This window comes from Passer domesticus, chromosome 2, assembly GCF_036417665.1.
Source record: "Passer domesticus isolate bPasDom1 chromosome 2, bPasDom1.hap1, whole genome shotgun sequence".
Classification (NCBI taxonomy): Eukaryota; Metazoa; Chordata; class Aves; order Passeriformes; family Passeridae; genus Passer; species Passer domesticus.
The window spans coordinates 119,972,932-119,990,741 of NC_087475.1; the positions used below are offsets into that span (position 1 = coordinate 119,972,932).

General features: G+C 35.4%; 1 protein-coding gene across 1 annotated transcript in view; it reads right to left on the reverse strand.

The window, feature by feature from the left end:
* GBE1 (1,4-alpha-glucan branching enzyme 1) overlaps positions 1-17,810 on the reverse strand; it is a 136,417-nt gene that overhangs the window by 52,662 nt on the left and 65,945 nt on the right. The window contains exon 8 of the mRNA XM_064410946.1: positions 102-217. Within this exon, the coding sequence (XP_064267016.1) occupies positions 102-217 (116 nt within the window). The remainder of the gene's footprint in view (positions 1-101; positions 218-17,810) is intronic.

Below are 17,810 nucleotides of genomic sequence, written 5' to 3' on the forward strand. Positions count from 1 at the left end.
AACCCCTTTCCCCCCTGAGAAACAGTAAACTTTAGAGCACTATTTCCACAGCAACAGAACTGCACCAGGAGAGCTGAGATCAGAGCTGACAAATGCCTCACCAATGCCGTGGTGGTGATACAACATAGACGTGACGCCGTCGAACCGGAATCCATCGAAGCGATAGTCTTCAATCCACATCCTCAAATTAGACAGAAGGAATCTCAGGACTTCCCAGCTGAAATAAATTTATTAAGCTTTAAAAACTTTGGGATAAACTAGAGTTCCTTGTACCATGTCCTCCACTTGCACATGTGGTACTTCTACCGTATATTTTATTATTTTAATGACTTCTCTGTTTTTCATTAACCTTTCCCTAAAAGATTTGTCTTTAAGTCTTTGCCTTTTTACTGCACAAAATCTTAAGACTGGAGATAGGAGGTTAGTAAAAACTCTCAACTATCTACATAGACATCTAACAAGATATTGTCTGAACACATATACTATATTTTACTACCCATACTTGCTGGTGTAATTTTCCTTTCCCTCTCTGAAGATTGTTACTCTCTGTGGGAAAAGATGTTATAGAAAAGGAAATAAAATTTTAATAGGCAAGAACTTCTCCCCAAGATTTTATGGACTTATAGCAATTTTAAGGCATAATTGCTGTTGAAAAGCTGCCCTTCCCAATTAATGACAAATCACATGTCACCAGCAGAACACGTAATCACCTACTGTGTTGCAAATTTACACATTTGAAAAGTAAACCAAGGAAAAGTTGAGGAGGTATATTTTGAAGTTCAGAATATCAGGCGTGATATAACACACACACATGCACAAAGCATGGAGATGAAATCAAAATATAAAAGAGGTTCCAAAATGAACAAACGTGTGGAAACATTCACAAACAGATTTTGATATTAAGGAATAAAATAGTTTCATGAGCAGTTTTCCTAGTATTCATCACCTGCTCTCCCTTGGCATTGGTCTCTGTAGCTTTAAAAGACACCCACATGTTCTTTCTCCTGTTCACCCTCCATGGTACAGCCCTCTCTGACACCCTCATGTGCATCTCCTGCAAGCCACAGCTCTAAAGACCCATCTCAATCAGCCAACACAAGATGTAATGAAACTGGTTTTGCCCACATCTTCAACACTTGCCAAGGCTACAATTTCTCACTAAGCTGTTTCCCAAGACAGCATAGCTAGAACTCCACTCCCTACCAAGTTTCTGTTCAGAGAAAAGCCCAGGAGCAGGCAGGGTCTCTCCAGCCATGCTCTCTGGGTGAGACAGAATGGGTAATGCTGCACAAACCACACCACAATTTACCTATGCATGTGGTAGGCATAGAGTAGTGAAGGGGACCCTTTCTACATTTCATTTAACAGACATCAGAAACAGTAATTTCAGGAAGAAATTATGACACAAGGAATAAACTCCATTTTGACAAACAAATGTCACCACTTTCCTTCTGCCAAAAAACTTCTTCATATGAAGGATGCTTCAAGTCCTGAGTAAGTGGTATTAGAAGAAAAGATGAGAGGCTATGGACACACTATAAAGTCAAATCCTGACCTCACTAAGTAGCCAATTCTTATTAACCTCCATAGAATTTCAATATTTATCTTTCTGCATACATGCACTGCACAGAGATACACACTTGTGCATGTAAAGTCAGAATTATTACCAAATCAAAACCCCCAAATTTAGGAAATGTGAAACAGTTCACTGTGAATTCCCACAGTACAACACCTTTCCTGGGCATGCATTACATGACAAGATTTTTTTTTGTTGCTGTTCCATTACTACACTCCTCTGCTTCAAATCATCCAATTCACAAGTTAACAAGTCACTAGGAAGATCTCAGGAGCTTGTCTGAAGAACCTTTCATATATTTATTAGTTCTCAGGTGAGATGGCTTACAGCGAATGAACAAGACTGAGATTGCTCTGATATTGAAAGGGATAGAAAAGTATCAAAAGTCCTACAAACCTGCAATCTGGTCACAAAAAAGCAATTTTGTGCAAACATTTGCTGTATCTTTTTTTGACTCAGCATGAAATTCACAGAAAGCCATTTCCTGCAAGCTAAATACTGTGAGAAAAGAGCACAGCATTTTAACAAATAAAAATAGTATCTCGCACAGAATTAGGATAATGCACACACAAAGACTACATTAACTATGACAAGCACTATCCAGACTTAAAAGTTATTTCTTCTTATTACAAACTTCTTGACTTTATAACCCTAAAGTCCTTAAGATGGTGAAGAGAATTTGTACATCTGTAAAACATACACAAAAGTCTCAAAATGGATAACAAATGTAATTTTTTTCCATCATTGTTGGCACTGAAGATTGATCTTTGGGAAAATATGGAGAACCAGCAAGAACGTAAATTGTAATGACTTTTAGATGAAAAAGTGACAAAAATAAGAACAAACAAGATGAATTTGTTGCACCGAAGTATTAGTCAGAAAATTTATGAGATCAAAAACCTGAGTAGGAGCAGCAGATGTTTTCCAAGCATCTGATTGCACATGGGAGAGAAGGTCATAAATAAATAAATAAATAATCATTTAATCTCTTACTTTAGTCTAAAATGGGAAAAAATCAGCTTTAGGATAATTTTTAAGAAGTATATCAAGTATAGCAACCATATTGACTTTTAGAGAGATAACTACACAGCTCCAAAACATGAACCAGAATAACAGATTTTTTGAGACATGCAAATCACACAAACCATACAGAGGTTCATTTTTCCAAGTCAATTTGTTCATGGGAACAGCAGTATTAGGCATAGAAGTTGACAGAACAAATAACTTTGCAGAAAGCCAGCAGAGGCCAAAATTGAAGAGGCATAATTGAGATACAACCACCACAGAAGCAGTAATCCAGGAACATTTCTAAAATAGTTCATTCCTCTATTTTACAGACAGATATGGAAACGGGATAGCATTCATTAGGAATGCAATTTCTTCTGGAAAAAAGCCACATCTTAAGTTCTATCCTAAAAATCTCACACTTATGCATATATCAAAATTGAGGGAGTTCTTTCATTGCATGCATCATCAAAGACAGGAAGGTTATGCTGTATCATCATTAAGGAACAGAATGATTTACAGTGTAAGAAATCTAAGTAATTCAGTATTCACTCAGACATTCAAAACAAAGAAGGTCTTTGCAGAGAAGTATTGCTGGATTTTTTTCCTTCACTCTTGGAGCCCATAGCTCATTTATTAAAACTGGATTTTTTTGTTTGAAAAAGTGAAATGAGCACATCTACCTAGATGACCTAGTTTCATGAGGTGATGAGAAATTTAACAACTTTCCCATACTAGGTCAGCAGAAAACCTGTGAAATTGCTTATAAGACACACTAGTTATTTACTTTTTTTCCTCTATACTAACAAAAAAAGCAAAATAATGATTCACCATAAGCATTTTAAATTCCAGTCCATCATGAACATGAAATATTTAGATGCAAGCAATGCAATTAAACTAGTTAATTTTGTCACTACGGACAAAAAATAATATTGGCTGTGTCTCATACAGTTTGAAGATGTAATTCTTGAACCATATTAATATTGACCTTCAGGAATTGCATTTATTACCATGTATTGGAGAACTGCTGACCTTATAAGAATACAGACTTTTATGATGATATACCTGTTTCAGTTCTTAGTGCTTAATTAACTTAAGACATAGTAGCACTGAATTGCTAAATCTTTATTTCTAAAATTACCCCCAAACATTTCAACAGCTGACTGGCTGAAATTCAATCAAAAGATTGCTAAAAAAAGAAATGGGCATTCAGTTTAATAAATACATTGCTAACTGTAATGCTAACTTCCAGGAAATCTGGTACAAGCTATTTAATGGCCTAAACATCTAGATCTGATACAGAGGTGTTCTTTTTCTCACCACTCCTTATGAGCACGGAGCAGTTTCCCTGTTACTTAAATGCACTTTGGTTGATTGAAGTTATGTAAAATGGTAACCAGCCTTATCCTATTTGGAAAATAACAACAGCAATAATAAATCCCTTTTTATTTCAACCTCCTTAATCAATCACAATAATTCCCCTCTGTCATCTGCATAAAATCATTGCCAAGATGCCAAGTCCTCTTTAGCCATAAGGGGTTGAGAAGCTGAAGCAGTGTGGCAGTGTTTAGACCAAGGGACAGTCCTGACTCCCAGCACTACACAGTCCTCAACACCCACACTCCAGTTACTCTGAACAGCATTCCACAGCAACATACTGAGCTCTATCAGTCAACAGAATGTAATCAAGTCTTAAACAGACCCAAAGAACCTTGGTTTGGCAATCCAAACTGCACTGTGTCTCCAAAAATGCAGACAACAAACAAAAGAGCTGTCCTCTTGGGGTGTATGATAACCTGGGAGCAGAAGGGGTCAGTGGTAACATATAATTTCCCTTACATCAGTCCCCAGAAGAGACAAACAGTGAATTAACTGCTAAATCCAGGAAGAGGGTTTTATTCATAGCAACAGAAATTGAGGATCTATTGATGCCAGCATAATTACAAAGCTGATAAAATTACATAATTACAGACTGTATCAGATAAGTTACTGTGTGATTTAAAATTTTCTCTAATAGTTAAAAAAATTGATACTTATATCAATAGTTGTGGCAGAAGACGTCTTTGCTTAAGCCTTAACATCCTATTCCCTGCATTAAAATTAAAAAACTCAAAAGTATTTGAGAATTTTAAGGCCAGCCTTCAGGAAAAAATGTCTTTAATTATTTAAGTAGTACTACAAAAATGTCATGAGAAATCAAAGTGAAAGGACTATTTTTAAATTTCGAAGCATTTGTTTAGTAAAGATCTGAAGTCCTTTCACAAACTAAATCATATTGATTTCTTTTAGGCAAAAGTTAATAGTGGTAAATTAACTGGATGCAGGGTTGCAATTACTTCTGTGCCTTTTTGTGGGCAAAATGCGAATTCTTCATAAACCACAGACAAATATACATATTATATGTATAACATATAAAATCATAGAATGGTTTAGGTTGGACAAGACCTCTGAGATCATTGAGCACAACTATTAACAACACAGTGTTTACTACTAAACCATGTCCCTGGGTGTGCCATATCCACACAATTTTAATGCTGCCAGGGATGGTTTTTCCACTGCTCCTCTGGGCAGCTTGTCACACAGGCCCACCCTTCCACTGAAGACATTTTTCCTGATATATAATCTAGAGGCCATGTTCTATTGTCCTGCCATTTGCTGCCTGGGCAAAGAGACCCATCCCACCACAGTACACCCTCCTGGCAGGAACTTGTAGAGACAAGTAAGGTCTCTCCTGAACCTTCTTTTCTCCAAACTAGTCTGAGTTCCCTCAGCTATTTGTCATAGGAGAATCAGTTTGGCTTTACATATACATATATATATATATATATATATATATATATATATATATATATATGCATAATAACAATACTAATGTATATTATACATCATCCACATCATGTTTTATATATTTACACTTTTCTATTTAAAAATTCTAATAAGCAGAACACTGGTTATTATGCAGCTTTTTTGGTCTGGTTTGTTTTGAGAGCGAACAAGAGCAGCAGCTTTGAAGAGGCAGAGGGTTTTCCATTTTAGTTAAAATTGGAATTCTAGAGTGCCACACCAGACAGTGCCACAACAGCCCTTCTGCAACCATTAATCCTAATCCTCAAAGTCCACTGCTATGTAGGGAGGAAGCACTTTTTTTCAATATGCTGTAAACAATATAATAGCACTATGCATTTATTAGACTTATAGTCAATAATTACTTTGGCAAAATGAATTCTTAGAAATAGGCACAGTTTATTCATATAGAACAAGTAGTTCTGAAGTGTTCATGAAAGTATTTTAACTTTTTCCCCCCTCAAAATTCTACTTCCTCTGTTGGTACAAAGCAGTACCATACAGCAAGGTGAAACAAAAATTTCCCAATTTTTGATTGCTTAGACATTTCATCAATGCTTTGTAAAGACATCTTATTTTAATTGTGCAGTTAATTCTGCACCACCTCTCCCTCATATTTTGCCAATGAATTAAACATGTTTATGAATATATTCACATGACCTTCCTGAAATGCTATTTGCACAAAAAAATTTTCTCCTCAAATGAACTATGGACTATATACGGGTTTAAAATAACCTGCAAGTAAGCAACGCTGTCCTAGGCTTACATTTTTATGGCTAGTCCTATCCACACTTGGTAAGAGTAAACTAGTATCAAATAAGGCATTCAGTCATTTGCCTTATAAAATGGAAGCAATAATTCAAATACTACTCAGCAAAGGTTAGGTCCTGCAAAATGTGAATATAAGAACAGCCTTGGAGGCAAAGCAGGCAGGTACTTATTGTAATGAAATTTAATACTCTTGATGCTTTTTGCTCAGTGGGCTTCCTCAGGTAAATAGAAAAGAAAAAAAACCAAGTAAGTACCGAAGACAATTGCCTCAGTTTTAAGAGAACCTGCAGGGCATACACATTCGAAAATAGAGAAAGTATCAAAAATATTACAAAACTCTTAAGTGCTGATAAAGCCTACATGGATTTCAGCTCTGATTTGGATAAATTAGCATTTGTCCCATTTACATTCTACCCAAGTAAATTATACACTAATAACATAAAAATCTTTGAGATTATTTAAAGTTATGTTCTCCCAAAATAAGCCTCTTAGACAATATTAAGTTTGTTTGGTCATATAATCAACGCTGCACATTAACAAACAAAACTTGCTTTTCTACAAAATACCACTAAACCACAACTTTAAAAATGTATTGTCAGAATTTGCATACAATGTAATGCAATTCATTATTTCCATACTTAAACAGTAGTTTACTGTTCAGCACTGAGTTTGCTTTCAAAATAAGTCTAAATCTAGTGTACAAATAGCTACAAAGTATTGCACATCAGGTGACTTGATTTTAAACAAATCACTATCATGAACTTTATCCAGAAAATGGCACGGGTTGAGATGGGGACTGGTAAAGAATCAAGGGAAATTCAAATGCTTTGTTGTGAGGTGCTTTTTCTCTCCTGAAATAGTATTCTACTATATATGTATCAGAATAGACAATAATTATCCTCAACTTTCTTTATTCTCTATTTAGGAAAAAAATATTATACTCAAAATCAATTCATTCCATTAGCAGTGACAAAAATATTAACTCCCATGCCAATTGTTAACATTTTTAAGCTCTACTTTCTCAAAACCATCTTATTAAAAGCCTGAAACAGTAGTTTCTAGAAACCTAATTTCATTTCTTACTTTAAAATACTGGCTCCCTAATTTATGCTTACACAAGTGACTTCCAAGGGACACTGAGAAGGTTTCTGGTTCACACACAAAATCTTTAAAGCATTTCTATTATGCCTGTATCTTCAAAATGCAAATTCAAACTGGTTTAATTTGAATTCAGTGGCATTTTTTTTCTAATGCTAATGAATAGCAACAGGTATTTAAGCAGCTAAGAAGCAGAATTCTTCACAAAAGAACACTTTGAAAAATCCCAAATAAAAGCACTAGAGAAGCAAAGAAATACCAGACCTCTGCCCTTGAGAAAATTCCAGGATTAGTACCAACAGATCATAAAATATCTGTTTTTCCTGAAAGTTAGAGAGCACTGATGATTGAAAAGTCTTTTCTGTGTACAGATAATGGCAAATCACAGTTGCTGCAGTGGTGTGAGGCTCAAGTTCATCTGTACTATGATATCTTGTACAATATCTTCACAATCTACCATTCAAGTATCCACATACTACTACAATTTTTTTAAAATAATTACCTTGCAATTCCCAAATCAAAACTTTAATCCTCAAGCAACAAAGCATTGTTGCTTTTTATGTTAACATAGTAAAATTGTTGCTTTTTTTGTTAACATAGTAAAATCAACCTCATAAGGAATGTAAGTTAGTCTCACATAGAGAAGACTGAAAAAGGGGCAAACTTTTGCATTTTACCAACCTAGGACATCACCTCAGAAGATATTATCTGAATATCCTTTTACTTTAGTCCCTCAGAGTCCAGTACACTGAACTGCCGAAGACTTAGCTGCCTGTCTGTATTTTACTGACTGAAAGTCTACCCTTCCTTCATCCCAACTAGGCAGTTGGTACCAATGCCAAATCTACAGAAGGATAGGAAAATTTTAAGACGAGTGAAAGTGTTCATTATCAGTCATCATCCAGTACAGACAACACAGGAAGCTGCTGAGATACTGACTCCATGTCTTGAATGGCAATCTACTGATTTCTCACCCTGGGGAAGCAGGGGCTAAGGAAAGTTCACTCTTTATACTAACATTAGCTAATATAAGGCTTAGATTACTTCCTCTCATGCTTCCAGATTTTATCCTCAACATCAGCAATTCCTCTGGATACAGTTCAAAATGTTCCTTGCAATTGCTCTGGATACAGTTCAAAATGTTCCTTTCAGCACTGTGGGATGAGACTGCTCAGTTATGTGACAGACCTTGACATGGAGGGCAGTAAAGTTTGTACAATGAATTATTACCTTCAAAGAAAAACATTTCCAGTGGAAAGCTTGAAGAGCCTGAAGACTGTCTTAGATCATTCCCAACACAAGATTCAGGGAATCTGCAAGGGGAAGCAGCCACCTGGCAAAGCTGACCCAGGAATGCAGCAGACATTCTTTGAGTAAGTACAGAATGAAAAGCTGTTGCATTTCCACAAACCAGCACAGAAGTTCTGAAGTACAGAGTTCACACTAAATAGAAATCCATTCTTAAGCACGGCACAGTATTTCTCTCGTTGCTGCACTTTTTCAAGTTACATTCTTCAAAAATGTAATTAAAGAAAAATATTAGCTCATACTGGGCTGTGCCAACAGAGTTGTGAACTTGCAAATACACTTTCTGTATGTTTCATAAATCCTTTTTTATCTAAGAGATCTGAAAAACAGGTTTGCATTCAAAGACACCAAGTTTTTAATCTCAATTTCTTACTAGATACTGTCATTTTGACTATATAATTTGTACTTCATGAAGATAAATATGACAACAATAAACACATCTATGATAGATTGTGACTGTAGCTTTGTTAGTAAAATACATGGCAAAAATATTATTTGAATCATCTCTGGAATAAATACCTACAATGTGTTTCTTGTATTGATTCAGAGTTATATTTTTTTTTATCTATTAGTCTATTTTTCAAGTATTATGCACCTATTTTAAAACTTCTTGTGACCTGAACACATTTTACCACACCTACTATCTTTCTTGAACCACCAAATTTGTAAGCTCCACAAAAGACAGGTGGGAAAGACACTGTGCTAAAATGTATTCAGTTGTATTCCCACTAATTCAGTGAAATTAAATTGTTACAATGGAAACCCCAGATAGTATCTTGAAAATATTAAGAGAATAATTAGTGTCCTTAAATAGAAATTACAAAAAAAAAAAACCAAAACAAAACACCAACATATTCAACCGCCTAAAGCTTTCTTAGAAAGTTGTTTGCAAACAACACATTCGTCCACGTTTGAAAAAGCTTTGAGTTATTTACATTTTTAAGTCAACAATGGAAAGAAAACTCACACAGCAAGGCAATAGAACCCTTTGGTAATTTTAAACCAACTTCTGTTCTTCTACAATAATGGATTAGTGCATGAGATCTTGTACAAAATCACAGTACACAGAATGATCTGTCTCCAAAGGGACCTTAGGGATTATCTAGTCACAACGCCCCTTCACCCCTAGTAAAGCTAAGAAGGTTTTTAGAAAGTTAGGAGAGTAGGTACTAGAAAGAGAAAGAATAGAGAATTAACTGTAACTACAAAGTTTGAAAGTAGAAACAGTTATAATAACATAGTAAGTAAGGATATTAAATAATAGTTCCAGTTTTAATTAAAATAGACTTTAAGATTATAGAAAAATATGTTCAGTGAGATAGTAGAAGGTTTTAAGTTTAATTATGGTGTATTGTTAATAGAAAAAAAATGTGTGTATGTACTTTAGTAGTTTTGTTTTGTTTATGAGAAAAAAATAATTACACTAACACACCCCCCTGCCACTCGCAGAGACATAGTCAGCTTAGAGTCCTGTGCAACCTGAACTTAAACATTTCTAGGGATGGGGCATCCGTAGCCTCTCTGGACAGCCTCTTTGGCGTCTCATCACTCTCCCCATGAAAAGTTTTATTCTTATGTCCTTCCTTATGATCTAAATCTACTCTTCCAGATTAAAACCATTGCTCCATGTCCTGCATCCCTTCCCTCAAGTCAGCCAGCCACACCCCACAGTTTGGCGCCATCCACAAAGTTCAATCCCAATATGTTCTTTAGGGACACTACTTGTTACTTGATTTCCATTTGGAAATATTGATCTACCAGTATATTTCATGCATTGGAAATATGTATTTATTTTTACCACAAAGGTCTTTTACTGAAATGCCATGAATTTAACTGAAATGAAAACAACTATTTACCTACTACAAATATCCTCTATTTCAGATCATATTTCAGTGCAACTATTACTGATCCTGGCTTATGTGGTAGCAGAATGATGGCAACTTTAAATTAAAATATATCTTAAGTGGAACTTCATAATATTATAGAAAATAAGTTTTGTTGTCTAGACCAGGACAGAATACAAAGAATACTAAATCTAAGATGCTCTGAAATAGTTTAAAGCAAGTTGTCCTTACATATACTGACAGTCTAGCACTGCTGGCAAATGAGTTGCTTAAGCCACGGACTCTAATAAAATGTTTGATTTTCAGAGTTTGGGTGAGGATAGTTCCGTGCTAAGAGCAACTTTTGGTGGAACCTACAAAACATTTCCTCTTTCCAGTACACAGATAATGAGTTTATAAGAATGTTATTTTGAACTACTTTCTGTAAGTCACTACCTTTTTTAGCCAATTTATTAGCTGGATAAAGAACGTCCAGCTGAAAGCTGTTTCCCATTTCTGGACAGACTTTCAGTTTCCTCCCCAATTAACCCAATGACAAAATAATTACCTTGAAATTTCTTATAACAAAGTCAAAGTAGATTTTCACCTTTTCCAATGCCCTTATCCAAGAAGGTGCTGGCAAAGGAAGCCTGGAAACATTCATATTGTAAATTTTAATGTTTTGTAGCCGACTTTTTTTCCTCTCCAAAAAGTATTCACATTGTTAATCACCTATGGGGCTTAAACATCCACCCTAGGATGGTTATAAGCCCCTAACTAATTTGTAGGAAGAAAAATACAGAATTTAGATTGCAGGGTAGTGAATAGTCTAAAAATCACGGGTAATAAACACCAAACACTCAAATCAGAAAATGGGGAGAAATATCAATGGAAATCTTTTGGGATATTTTTTTCTCCAGTGTTTGACTGACTAATTACTCCAATTCATCAATTGTTTGAACATAGAAACTATCTATGAAATCTTAAAGGCAAGAGTTTAAATTTAATAAGAAAAAGTAAATTTCACTGAGTCATTATTCCTAAAAGCAGCTGTACACATAGTATTTTAAAAGATTATGCAATTTGGTTCCTTAAACACCAACTTTAGAACTTGTTTCTGAATGTCCAAGCTTAGTCCATTTAAAGCAAAATAAAATAAATCTGTTATATTTAAATTACTTATAATAAGAAATCATTCCGGCTTGTACCTGTGGCTATATTGACAGTCACAAAATGTCATTTAGACAAACCTGACACTTGAAGCTAGTGAAGTACATATATTTACTCTGTGAAAAAATGATCTTTATTATTGTTATTTATTACTCTTAATTATTTACCAGCCTAATTTGGTGTCATAATAAGTGAAACAATAACTTCAATTTTTTTCCACTTTTTTTTTTTTTTTGCCTTTGAGCGAGAAAGGAAGGGAGGGAAGACAAAGGGGAGTTTAGCACTGCTTCCACCTGCTTGCAAAAGTCAGAGTATGAAAATGTAATACTGTACTCATAGGGATGATTTCACTTTCAGTTGTGGTTTAATAACAAATGGATTCTTTCCTCAAAAGACACCAATTTCTCTATTACTCTGCTGGAGAACTGTCTCAGAAAATTTAGATATACTACTAATAATAAGCCTGTTCTAAAATATCATGCCCTAATCAAAGGTGTGCTACACTGCAATCAAAATGCTGCTAAATACAAACAGCAAGAGGAGAAAAAGTTAATGACTCCAAAGCACTGAAGAAAAAAATAAACAGTGCCAATTTCTCTGAAGCTTTGTGGGTTAAAAACATAGGCTGTAGAGTCTAACTTTTTTTTTTTTTGAAAGGAAGAAAGGAAAATGGCTTCACTTCACATAATGAAATGACAAATTCTATGGTGCTTACATAAATCCCTGCAGCCAAGAAGAGGCAATCTTATGTGTTTATTTAATCAGGAAAGTGACAACAGTCATTACTTTACTTTCTTCACACATCTTAAAGGAATAAAGAATAAAAATAAAGACCTCAAAGAGAATTCTTCTCTTCATTGTGAACCTTTTTGATAAATACACTCAGTTAAACACTCTGTGCAATGACTACATATATTATAGGTACAAAAAAATCCATTTTTACTTAATAATTCTTCAGAGAACTTAATACTCAGCTCTTTCTTTGAACAAATTAAGTCGTCTCCTACAGAAAAAATTACGAGAGCACACGGTAGTGACTATGGATGTGCTTTTTCATTCTTGTTTATTTCTTCACATGTATCTATCCTTAAAACTAGACTTGACAGGACTTAATTATTGTGCAGTAACACTAAATAAATCAAGGGGTAAGGTCTAAAAAGTATTACTTGCACACTTGCTTTCTCTGCCTGAAATAAACTCATTAATTGTAGTAGAATAACTTAGAAAAACTTGTGACAACTATCTAAACTAATAATTAATCACACGGGCAATTAATTTAATTTTTTTTTCCCAAATAACTTTATACCAATTTTCAAGAGCTGACAAGGAATTGTAAAATAGATACATACAAATATTGGATAAAGAGTTAGCCCCCTCATCAACAAGAAGACCCAGGGAGGAACCAGGACAAAGAGATGTTTGATTGCAGTTCTCATGGCAAACTAGAAAGACCTCTATAAAAATACTTTTTTTTTTACAAGAAACTGCCCAAAGCAAATCCATGGGGAAAACAGCCAAGGAAATACAGTATGCTATTAAAAAACCCAAAAAACCACAAACTACTCTTTTTCCTGACCTGGTATAGAACAATTCGCTTTGTTCCCAGGGATAAAGCTTTTAATAGAATATCTTGCTTATTCATTAAGACACTTTAGACATGATACAGTATTTCAGTTCTTCTGACTTGCCCTGTAACTACATCAGCCAGAACAGGGCCAAAAGCTGCTCCCTGTCCATCCATTACTATGATAATGGAACAGTAGAACAATTTTTTAATCTTCTTTACAATTTCACCAGTAATTTCTTAAGTATCAACTCTAACAAAATTTCTTTCAATAACAACAGCTCCAAAGTCATTCTGGCATTTAAATAGCCCCTACAGAAAACATTTCTATACAGCTGAGTATGTCCTTATAAAAATGCCCTAAATTTTGGAATCCTATCACCAGTACAGGGCTATACCTAAGCTGAATCTCAGCCAGTGGCTACAGGTGGGAAACAATTTTTTGGACAGAGACAGCTACTCCCTGAAGCAGCAGGCTGCCCAGCTCTGTTGTATGCATTGCTCTCTATCTCTGTCTTCCAATCACAGTTCCTAGAGACAGGAACTTTTGTCTTTACGCCATTCTCCAGGAAACATGGCATCCCTTTCAACACTGTAAGTAATATATCAGATCAACGTAATTAGTGGCAAATTATTTCTGATCTGTTGGCCAGACATACACTACTGACTTTTGGAAACGCTACAGCATTTTGACTGTTTTCAACTTTGTAGACATAGCCATTAATTGATTTTTTCCCCTGTTATTTATTTTATGCTCTTTAGAGCGAGCTTTCAAAAAATGGATTTCAAGTGGATCTGTGCATTATACAACATGTACATAATAGAATCAAAAAAAAACCCCCAAACAATTGTGTTAATGTTTCCATCTTCTTTCCCTGCTATGAGTTGTACCATGCCTAATTTTCCTCCAGCCTTAATTTTCTTTGGATAAAACCCTATTAGAAGTAAGTCAACATCCCTTATTTCATTTGTAGATTCTTCTCAAACTCACACAACCATCAGCCTTTTCTCCAGCACAATGTTCTATTCACAACAGATGCTGCTCGTGTAAACTGCTGCAGCAATCACTTAAAAACATCGTGGAAGTTGTCAGTTAGAGTGTGGATTACTAAATGCAAAATCATTACTGCATTTAGATTGATGCAAAATCATTCTCTGCAATGTGTTGAATCTTAGCTAATTTTACATATTTATTAAAATACCATAATCAACTTCATGTAAGTGTGACTGCATTTATTCTAGATATGATCGAACTTAAGTGGCTACAAGTGGTCACCTCTATATTTCAAAATGTGCTACCTGACAAAATTTTGAACAAGTGACTGCAACTTTTCAGTGTGCCTTTCATCACATCTCAGTATCTTGCTTTATTGCTATACCACTTTCTGTGCCACTTCACACAGAGGACAACTTCACACAGAGGTTTGAATGCTGTATTGGAGGTTAATTTAGGAAACTGGGCACTTCAAAGAAAGCTATATTGATTCTTATGCAAAGCTCCCGGTTTTAGAGCACCTATGATTTAAAGCTTCACAGTCTGTTATACCAAAGTACAGTACAGTAAAACAATTAAGCTTGTTTAATTAAAAACTTTAAAAATTAAAAAGTAAAGCAATTATACAGCAGCTTTCAACTGCATGTACTATAAATCATATGATCATGGCTGAAACTTTTATTTTTTGCACTATTATTTCAATTTTTCTGATTACATTGCAGTATGTTCCTATGCATCATCTCTTCTGTAAATGCTTTCAGTAACCACTTCCTTCAAAAAAGACAATTTATAAATTGTAATGTCCCCATACTTGAAAGTGTTTGCTTACTAGCATTTATAATTATAACTAAAATAAGAGAAAACAAAAAGAAACAAGGATTTTTAGTTATGAAAGGTCTTAAACTTTAAGGTTTAAATTTTACAAGTTTTTTTATACTGTCACAGTCACCATCAAAATCCAGTCTATTAGAAACAGAGTGCTAAGGAACATAAGCCGACAGTGTTTTTAAAGACAATCTTTAATCAAAATAATTACATTTATGAGGGGTGAGGGGAAGAATAAAAATCTGACTATTATGCTGCAAGTAGTGCTTCCTTAAAACAGTCATTAAGAAATAATCTTTGCCAGCCAAATGAAATTCCAATGCATATTATGCAGATCTTTAAATACAGAGCTTCCCTAAACTAATTTGGTAGAGGAAGACTGGCAGGAAATGAATTAAAATCAGAACAGCTTTATGTTTTACATAATGAAACACAACTTACATCCTTGTTGTATCGTAATTACCCTAGAATCAACAATACACCAAAAAGACATCACATGACTGAGAACCTCTCTCACTGCATTATCTTTAGTCTAGCTGGAATTATGGTCAAAGATTCTCCCCAGTGAAAACATATTTGTGACAACCATGGCATGGCATTGGAAATGCAGCTGGGAGAAAGCCACCTGCACCTTGCTAAATCCTCAGAAGCTGCAGAAGAAAAAGCTTCAGTTCTTACACTCTGGGAAGTCAACTTGATATGATTCACTAATTATGTTCAAGACACCCTTGCTTGTTTTTCCTTCTCCTCTTCCTGTGTCTTAAACTGTGTCTCAAAACCTGCACAGCTTCAGCTTCTAAGAAAATTCCTTAGCTGAGAGAAACCTGAAAAGTCTTTAGATTAGAGCCAGACACAATAAAAAGGCAAAGTTAAAGACAGGTTTGTTAGGAGCACTAGGATTCAAAAGGAAGAACATGGAAAGGCACAAAACAGTGAAGAGGACAACCCAGTATCATCAAGGGTGTGTGACAAGTAGTGGCAGTCGCCTTTCTCCCAGCTGACTGACACCTGCCTGGCCAGCAGAGTGTCATCTCAGAAGCAATGAGTGTCCTAGCAGCCTTTAAATCCTATCTATCCTTCGTGCACCTGAAGCTTGCAGTCAAATCTTTGCACTCTAAAACGTGTGTCAATAAAGGGCCCCTGAGGTGGATGGCAAGAACACACACACCGTGTTATCTGCAGTCTGTATCTCAGGCTCATGTGTCAATTTTCCTTAAAAGCATTAGGCAAGGAACCAGAATCTTTAATGTCATGGTACCCCAGAGTATCAGCTTAAATCTATTTAAAATGCTAATGATGTAAGCAATAAACAGTAGCAGTGAATCCATTTCATCCTAAAAACTGTTACAAACCATGGGTATGCCCCCAAAGAAGGCAATAAGTCTTTATCTCCACTGATATTTAGAATCCATCACTGAACTGAAGGAAAACAAAACCAAAAATATTCTGTACAGCTATGTTTAGAGAATTATGAGCCCAGACAGGTACCCTATTAACCAAACACTAAACTCTGAAAGATTCATGTTCCAATTCATCAATTCATTCCATCTACTATCATCACCTCAGTAGCAGATAAAGACTGGCAAAGTAGGCAATCAGAAGAAAGGAAAACAATTTGGGTGAAGAATAGCTGTTTAAGGAAGAACTAAACACAGAGCTGCTGAAGATGTTGGAAGATAAACATGTCTTTAAAGAGTCAGAAGTCAAGCAAAATCAGTGGACCTTTTCTCCTCAGAATATCCAGTGTAAAGTTAATGCAGGATTTAAACACTGGGTGGCAGTGTTTAAAAGGCCACTGTCTTAGCATCCAAACACAGATGCATGTTTTAGATGCAAGAGGGCACCTGAGATACCTGCCCGAGGCTGGACCACAGGACAAGGGGAAAATAGCTTCAGGTGACCCACCCCACTCTGGAGAGGCAAGCTGGGGAAGTGGCCACCTACAGCAGAACAAAGACACAAGCTTCAACACCTGGCAGCTGCCCTGTTTCTGCAGCACTGACAGCAAGGTTAAAAGCAGTTTCTGAGCTATGGCAGTTTGTAACAAACATTAAGAAAAATTGAATTAAAAAAAAAAGAAAAAGTAAAATGTACTGAGCTATAATCAGCTGTTCCACCAGCAGTTCAGAAAACGGAGTTAGAGAGGACATCTGGACTGGCAGCAGGGGACTAGCAAGTCATCTGTTGCCCTGATGTAAAAACTGTGGCTCATGGGACAAAGTGTTTATTATATACACTAAACCCTACCTGTAGCATTTCAAAGCACATTTGGCATGGATGTCACTTGAAACTTCATAAAACTGACAAAGAAAAAACTTAACAGGAGATTTCTTCCATTACACGGCTTAGTTACAATTTTTAACCCCAAAAATAGGGACACAACATCCTGTCTCAAAAAAGCCTTGAAATCAGGCCTCAAAAAAGGCCCAAAGGAGCTGCTGGGACATCTGCTGACCCCAAATCCTTGCAACCAATATAATCTCTTACTGATCATACCATTGTATTGAAGAAAGCTGGACTAATTAAAATCAAAACTGCATTGTAAAACAATCTTATTTTTGCACCAAATTCAGCTCCTAGACTGTGAAACAACTTAAAATTTTGCCTAAGTGTTCGGGTGAAAAGCATCACAGTATTAAAAAACCAAAATAAACCAAACTAACCCCCCCTCCAAAAAAACCCCAATACCCAAACAAAAAGCAAACCAAACAAAAACAAAACTACCCCCCCCCAAAAAAAAAATAAAAAACACCCAAACTCTAAGCATCACATGAACTTTGAATTTTAATTCTACCATTATTTCTAAAGACACACAGAAACATATCAGTTTCC